The sequence below is a fragment of the Chinchilla lanigera genome, unplaced genomic scaffold, assembly GCF_000276665.1.
Source record: "Chinchilla lanigera isolate Chin_1 unplaced genomic scaffold, ChiLan1.0 scaffold00110, whole genome shotgun sequence".
Lineage (NCBI taxonomy): Eukaryota > Metazoa > Chordata > Mammalia > Rodentia > Chinchillidae > Chinchilla > Chinchilla lanigera.
In genome coordinates, this window is record NW_004955511.1 from 3,880,348 (window position 1) to 3,888,838 (window position 8,491).

Consider the following 8,491-nt stretch of genomic DNA (forward strand, 5'->3'; position numbering starts at 1 on the left):
AGAGTTTCACTAGACAAGATGGTAGGAGTTCACCATTGTAATTCCATTGCATATTGTTACCTTCAAATCAGTTGCTCAGACCACCAGAAACTGCATTTTTTTCTTTTAATTTTTATAAGATAACATAACCGGAAATATAAAAATGACAACTGTATGAAATTTATTCAATAATTCTTCTGTGTATGGTATATCAATATAGTCAATACACAATGCAATGATAATCTGGGCAATAGTATCTAATCTCTTTCTAAATTTTTTTTTTATTACTGTCTTTCTTTGAAAGACACACTTTATACTATTGTGTTGGCCTTTTGGCGGGGGAGCAGTATAATTTCAATAAAATGTCTACCCACTAAATGTAATGGTGAAGAAGTTGATGACAGACAACGTGGTTGACATTTTGCTGTTCCTATCTTTCAGTTTTTTGGTGTGCTAGACCTAATCTAAATTGTAAATGACTTTTTGATCCACTTCATTTTGAATAATTAACAAATAAGTTCCATATTTGTTGGTCCAGAAGGTACATACATACTTTATACTAATACTTTTTCTTGCTTTTTGGTTACAGGAGCACTTGTAGATGTTGGCAAGCTGTATCAAAACCACCCAGAGAATTATTATAATCACTGACCACTATGGAATTTTTTTAGTTTTGCTTTGTCTTTCTATGGTCTCTGGATTAGGAGACATCTTCTTTGTCTTTCCATTTCATAACACACCTTTCCCTCTCTGGTACGCTGACATTTCTCCCTTTTCAGTTTTCTCTTTCATGGATCTCTTGGCACTCCCTGCTCTGTCTCAGCGTCCCACACGTGTCCATTCTGTGTTGTAACACAACCTCACTGAGCTCTGGAGAAGTATAAAAATTATATCTAATGTACTTATGATAAGAGTTTTTACAGATTGTAGCACAAAATTATAGGTTATTTTTCACAAGCAAAATAAACACGAGCTAGTAAAAGAAAATAACCAGAACTTCTTCTTAGATTTCACTAGAAACAAACATCAAAAGTGAATACAAAGTTCTAAATTTTAAAAAGTGTGCAAAAAATAGTCAGTATAAAACAAATGTACCTACGAGTGAATGTCATGCAAACGAGAATCAACTGGTTGAAATGACACCTGCCTGCGGGCTGGGGGTTTAGCTCAGCGGCACAGTGCCTGCCTGGCAAGCAGGAGGTAGTGAGTTTTATTCCTGGTGCAGGAAAAAAAAAAAAAAGAAATGACACCTGCCTGAGTGACACGCGGGGTAAACTGTTAAGTGACTAAAGCACTGGTTAATAATTATAGTGATGATTGCTTCACAAACACTCTGTTTGCAAATGAAAGCATTTAGCTCACAAGCATAAGTGGCAAAATTTGACTTCCATTTGCAAACTGCATTGGGTGGCAAGCACGACTGTGGCCGTCTTCCCCACACAAACACAGTGTGGCTGTCTTCCCCCAAATCGTAAAGCAGATTAAGTTTGTACACTGAGGAACCAGTATTCTTTTCGCAGATACAGACACCTTCCAAGCATGTGCCAGATGAAAGTGGAAGGAAAGAAAGGGAAGGCGTTTGGGAGAACGTTGGGGGATTGCTTGCTGTGGGGCTACTGAGCTCTTTGCACTCCTGTCTTTCACAGGTTGCAGTCCACAGCTTCCTGAAGCATGGCTCTCCCAGCCTTCAGCTCTGAGTCCCCAATCAATGCCATTTCCTTGTTTTTGACTTCTCCAGAATCCCATAACTACTAATTTCATCTTTGTCCTCTGAGTGATTCTCTGGCTTTTCATTTTTCTGGTGCCCTAATCTACAAATATCTCTCTTGCTCTATTCCTTCTCCCAGGGCAGACAGAGAGGGAGGAGAAAGGAAGGGAGGGAGGAAGAGAGAGAGAGAGAGAGAGAGAGAGAGAGAGAGAGAGAGAGAGAGAGGTTGAGAGGTTTCTATCCCAGGAGTCTGGCCGTGGGGTGTTAGAACCACTCCCAAGAAGGCATGTTTGCTGGAGCTGGGATGGAAGGGGTCCTACGGTCCAGAGGCATCCCTGCTTCACTTTCTAAACCCTCTGAGATTGGACTAGAGCAAGTGGATTTCTCTTTCAGGCTGATTCTTCAAGCCATGCTATTGCCTCCCCTGTACCTGAGCATTCCACCGGAACTCCACCAACTTTTCCTCATTCGCCTCTGCCTCTGGTAGCTTAAGGATCTCCCTTGGGGGATATTTCCTTTAGCTCTGTGGCTGCAGCTCCCCTGCACACTCTTCTGCTTATATTCACCTCGCTCACTTGCCTCTGAGTAGAGAAGACTGGCAAACAATCCTTACTTCCACCCAAAACTCTAATTCAACATCACCCGTGCAGCAGCCTTGGAAATTTCTCACTTTTCCTAACATGTGGTCTCTCACTACTTCTCACCTCAAGTGGTAATAAAGATCATTTTCTGATGGTAACTTTTGCAAGTCATTTTGGTGAGGATGTAATTGAGGATAAGCAAGATGCTTGTGGAAAATATACCATCATGCTGCCTGGCAAGCGCAAGGTCGTGAGTTCGGTTCCCGGTACCGGAGAAAAACAAAACAAAACAAAACAAAACAAAAAAAAGAAAATATACCATCATGTTTAAAAGTTTACAGCATTTACTTTTTAAAAATATAAGAGTTTTTAGTTTCACAAGACTATAAAATGCTTTTACGAGAATTCATAGTTTGGTAGCTCTGATCCTGCCAACAATGTCATTCACACACATCATAAACAAATGTGAATTATATATTAGTAGACTTAGAGTCCGTGAAGTCCTGATTATGCAACAGAAGGTAGTTTTTCTCATGAGTTTCCCGAGAGGACTGAAAGCCTAATTCTCATCTTGCTCAGCACAGACACAGCTGCGTATGTCAAAGGGGTCTGAAAGGCTACAGAACTGAATTCTCAGAGAAGAGTATTTGTGTCTCTAACCCCTGTCTTCCTCGAAACCCTATTTTTCCTCCTCTCTTTTTTCATCCCTGTGTGTCTGTGAGAGACAGGCTTACTTTGGAGCTTCCTGAGGTTCAAATTTATGCTCATTCTTACGACTAATCTCCTGGTCCAAATATTATTCCTGAAAAAAATCTTAATGAACAGTAACTTTTTCTGTATTCTGTAAACATTATTAATAGGTCATCGTAGGAAGGATTTGAAAAAGACAAAAGCATGTGGTATCTTAGAAAGCTTGTAGGTTTGTTTTAGGAAGATTATTTAGGCCAAGTGCTCAGGTATAAAATTGAGTCCAAATGGTCAACTTTATGGCCTTGAAGAATCTGCCTCTGCCTCTAAACTACTCCAAAGTGAGATTCTGAGTCATTAAGTTACAATTGAGAGTCAATTTTTCATCTTTAAGGTCCATGGTTCTGAATGGTAACCTTTGAACATTCTCCTCTCTCAAATTTGATGCTTACTTGCCTCCTCGGAGTGTCCTCTTATCTCAGATTAAACTTGCAAAAAGAACTCAAGCCCTCTCTCGCCTTTGTCTTAATCTTCTATTGAACCCTGGTAATCCATGTGAACTCATGATTCTTCTCATCTCCTTTGGGTACAGGGCTATTCCAATCACCTTGTGTTGAATGACCCCCCCCAAATGTAGAATTATTGTTTTATATATGGGCTTAGCACCTCTTTAGATAAGAAAACAGAAACCCTTTATTTCTCTGTTCGTTCTTATCAATGTACCTTGATGCACTGTCTGTCAAACTGAGTGACGGCCACAGATTCACTCTTTCCCTGGATGTTACATGGGAGTTTCTCTGGGGAGTAAGGGCACTCCTTAATGACCCTGTGCCTCTTTCCAGGTCCTTCCCCTCACTCTGGCAAAGAATGAAGAAGTGGGACTTTTTCAGAAAATGGGGATGTCAAGACTGGTACGGTACAAAGTGAAAGTTTAATTCAAATGTGGCAAGTGCAGAAGAAGCAGAAGAAAAACGATGGTGACAGCAGAGTGGTGCTGCGAGATGGGGTGGGGAGGTCCCGCTCTGGAGGCCCAGTGACTTTGAGGTATACTTTATACTAACTGGGTGGAGTTGGTTCCTAAAAATAACTGCTTCACTGATTGGTGTGGCCTAGGCCAGATCTTAGCCTATGTATCTGTGAAGGGGACAAGGTCAGTTGGGAATTTTTTTAAGCATATAGTAAGTGTGAGAAAGATTTTCATATAATACAGCAAGATACATTTTTCAACCTCATGGTACACAATACATGCGATGATTTTACAATCATCAGGTACAGGTAAGCATGGGATGATTTTATAATGTTAGTCACCTGGAATTTGCCTCAGATCTTTGTTTACATCCCTTTAATTTGCCCATACACTGGAGATATCATATGACTAAATTTCTGTGCAATTCCTGAGAGAAAGCTAAAATACCTCTGTAATCCACACTCCAACCTTGGTTAGAATCCGTTGTTCTGCTAAGATTAGTATCCAGACATACCATTGTGCCAAATCTTGTTCAGGAAGAAGTCTGAATAAATGTGTCTTTCCACTTATCCCAGATTTGTTCTCTAAAATAATACTTTCATGACATTACTCATCAGTACCTCTAGACAGTGATACTTAGCAGCCACCTGTGAAGTCAATTCTTTGAAGGGAACAGTTCCCAAGGGTGTCACTCATCCACTAAAACTCCCAAAAAGCTGCTTCCAAATCTAACCATCACCTTCTGTTAATCACCTGCTTGGGCCCATCTGAGCTGATCAAGCAGCAAATCTATGCACCATTATCAAATGTCCTCATTACTTACTACAGTACGTTTGTCTCCTTCTTATGACCCCGTGGCACTGTAGCAACTGACTTCTATGCTTTTACAATCTTGAAGAACAAAGCTTCTTAAAAACAACAACAACAGCAACAACAACAAAGCTTCTAAGCACATGACTATACTTGGGGGTGCTACATATAGTTTATTCAGATAGTATTATTTCCTTGGCATAATGAGAGCATTTACCTTCTCTCAGATTGTCTACAATTCCCCTTTGTCACAATCTTGATCATGTGTAAAAGATTTGGCAAAACCTATGAACAGCTTTTCATTTACAGTCCTTTATTAAACAAACTAACTGATAGATTCTTGTCAGAATTGGACCCACTAGACAATATTAAGAACCTAATGAATCTCCAAAAAGAATGTATAAATGTAATGACCTCTGACTTGTATCAGTTTGTTCAAATACAAGTAATCTAGCAAATCAGTGGTCATTGCTTTGTGGCTTGGACCTTTTCTAACCAAAGCTAGAATGACATAATTTATGTCCTCCTTAAGATAGACATATATGGCCAGAGATGAGTAGCCCCTCTGTACCACTGTTTATTTCTTCTCTGAATTCTTATGACTTCTGAAAAATATAAACATTAAAGTTTAAAATATTTTACTGCATCCATTATGTTACTCTGATACAAACAAAATACTGTACAAAACGGTGAGCGTACATAGGCAATAAAAAAAAATGTGTACCAGTTTTCTGTATTTGTTATTAGTACCTATAACACTGAATAGTCAGTGACACAATTATTATAATGAATTCACACAGGTCTTCAGACAACAAACTTGAGCAAATGTCTGAAACGTCAGAAATAATTCGATACCAGAGTTCGTTAGCTCTGTTAATGGAGAATAATTTTAATTTAATGGGGTGAGTAGGAGGTGCACATTGTCAGACATTCCTATTGGCCATAACTTAGACTTTAAATAACCAATCCCACCATAAATCCCTACAAGGCTGTAGATGCAAGAAATCAAATCACCAGTTTTCTAAGTTTGCTGAGGAAGTCATGTCCTTCTCTCCAACCATCTTTGTGATTCAAATCACCTCCTATTCTCAAGCAATACCTAGTGGACACAAGCATAGGACCCAAAATGTAATAGATAATCAGCATTGATTTGCCTTAGACAAAACTTAGCTGTCTCAGTTTGGTCTTTGCAGAAGACACAGCCAGGACCTCTTGTAGTTGAATGTATTTACAATGGTAGGTCCTTCTCTATGCTCATTCACCCTGTTGAGAAACATAGAAGGATCACTGGTGACCACACGTCTTTCATGCTGCATCAGACCACATGGGAGACAAGGCTTCTGTGTCCTGGAGCCTCTGCCACTGGCTTTTTTAAAAGTAGAGACTTTAAGATTGAGCAGTCTTCAATCTCATAAGCAAAAAGAAGTAAAAAGTTTCTAAAACTTAGTTTCACGAATCTCTGTGGATAAAAGGAAGAGGCCCCTGCTCTTCATGAAAACAACAAACTTCCAGGACTGAAAGGCGCTGTGTTCCTAAGTCATCCAGCCAACGATGGGTCCACATTGGCACACTGATTCCATCAAGTTCAATCAACCTTTCCCCAGTCCTTCAAATGCACACATTGCTTCAAGTTAAGGGGAGACTGACAGGCTGAATCTGTCAGAAGTTTCAGATCTGCAGCCTTAGCAGCAGACCATCTTCTTCTGCAGCCTGTGGAAGGCATCTTTGATTTCCCTGTTCCTCAGGCTGTAAATCAAAGGATTCAACATGGGGATCACCACAGTGTAGAAAATGGATGCAAATCTGTTGAAGCTGGAGGAGCCACCAGAGCTGGAACTCAAATAGACAAAGATGCTGGAAGTGTAGAAGAGGGAAACGGCTGTCAGGTGAGAAGCACAGGTGTTGAATGCCTTGGACCTGCCTGTAGCTGATGTGATCTTCATGATGGACACGAATATATAGCCATAGGAGGTCATGATGACTAGGACACTTGCTATTCCAAAAAACATTATTAATATAGCAGTGAGGACTTGAACAAAGAAAGTGTCAGTGCAGGATAGTTTTAGCAGTTGGGGCATGTCACAGAAGAAGTGCCTGATGACATTGGGGCCACAGAAGCGGAGCTGAAGCAAGGCACACAATTGTGATAAAGAAGCAGTGATTCCAGCCATGTAGCATCCCAGCGCCATCTGAACACAGAGGGTGGGTGACATGATTGAGGAATAGAGCAGTGGGCTACAAATGGCGGCATACCGGTCATACGCCATGGCCGTCATGAGACAAGATTCACTCAGTCCCATTGTAGAAAAGATGAAATTCTGAACAATGCAACCCACGAGGGTGATAGCTTGCTGCTCCTGGAAGAAGTTGGAGAGCATCTTGGGGACCGTGGAACTGACATAGCAGAGATCTATGAAGGACAGGTTACTGAGGAAGAAATACATGGGTGTGTGCAGGTGGGAATCCATCCGTATTAAAAGAAGGAGGGACAGGTTGCAGGTCAGACTTGTAATGTAGATGATCAGGAATGTAACGAAGAGCACTGGTGTGATTCTGGGAAAATCTGAGAACCCCAGGAGAATGAACTGGGTGATCTCTGTAATATTCCTTTCCACAGTCATTGTCTCAGTGCTGCTAATATCAGGGAGGAAACAAGAGAAGGCATTGGTGACACAAGTGAAATTGCAGAATTACCACTTTTATATCTCTTTATCTCTTCCTCTAGTGAGTACTGGAAAAGGTGATATACATTCAGCATCTCCCAAGATAATTTGAGATACGAAAAGTGACTAATGTAAATATTAGTGAGAGATTTCACTAGGTGGATAGAACTAACAGAGATCCTTTCCAGTTCTGATCTAACAAAGACACGGTCAGTTTGAGAAGATGTGCAAGGGACAGAATCAGGTAAGGAAGCCCAGAATGTTGCTGGAACGATAAGAACTTTGGGGGGGGGCATTTACACCAGTGCTACCTGTGTTGCCTGGACTAACGTCTCCAGAATATGAGGGTCACCAAAGATGACAGTGGAGAGCTGTCTGAAGGTTTCTGAAGGTCTGGAGCAGTTGTACGAGAGCACTAGGTTATAACGGTAAGACTGTCTCCTACTACTCCGAAGTCATGAATCAAACTGTGTATTTAAGTGGAAATTATTATTATTTCCAGAACAAAATTCTCAAGGGCAAAATTCAAATTGTAAAGGTCCTTGGGGTAAAGAAAATTGAGAAACATAAACAAGCATATTTTGATCTTAGGAAATTTCCACCAGTCACTCAGTAAATGTTATTTTTTGTGTAGTTCTCAATCACATTTGCAAGTGTCAGGCTTCGTAGTGGTGGTCTCTTTTGACTCAACATGGTCCTACTGTTCTGTTCTACAAAAGAAAAACAGAAGAGAACAAAGTTCAAGGTCACATTCTTAAAAAATCACAGACCTAGATTGGAGTACCTGTCCCTCCTCCAAGAGGAGTCCCTGGAGTTTTACACTTTTGTGTTACCCTTTCCTTTCTTTTTTTTTTTTTTTTTTTTACTAAGGTCAGAGAATTTAACTAAGGACAAGAAGCACCAAGGGAGGGCACGAAGTGGGAGGAGTGGAAGTGAGGGCAAGGGAGGGCTGAGGTAGGGGGAGAGCCTCATTCCCCCTTGTGTCCCTGGAAAGAGCTCAAAGACCCGGAAATAGCACAGAAGCCAACATTATCCCCGTTCTCCACCCTAACCTTGATGGGGGAGAATGACAGACTTCTTGCCCAAGGATGAAATC

At 40.8% G+C, this 8,491-nt stretch overlaps 1 protein-coding gene across 1 annotated transcript; it reads right to left on the reverse strand.

The window, feature by feature from the left end:
* Positions 1-6,414: 6,414 nt before the first annotated feature.
* Positions 6,415-7,353, reverse strand: LOC102009205 (olfactory receptor 5AN1-like). The gene has a single exon (XM_005408267.1). The coding sequence runs from the start codon at positions 7,351-7,353 to the stop codon at positions 6,415-6,417; it is 939 nt and encodes a 312-aa protein (XP_005408324.1).
* Positions 7,354-8,491: the final 1,138 nt, after the last annotated feature.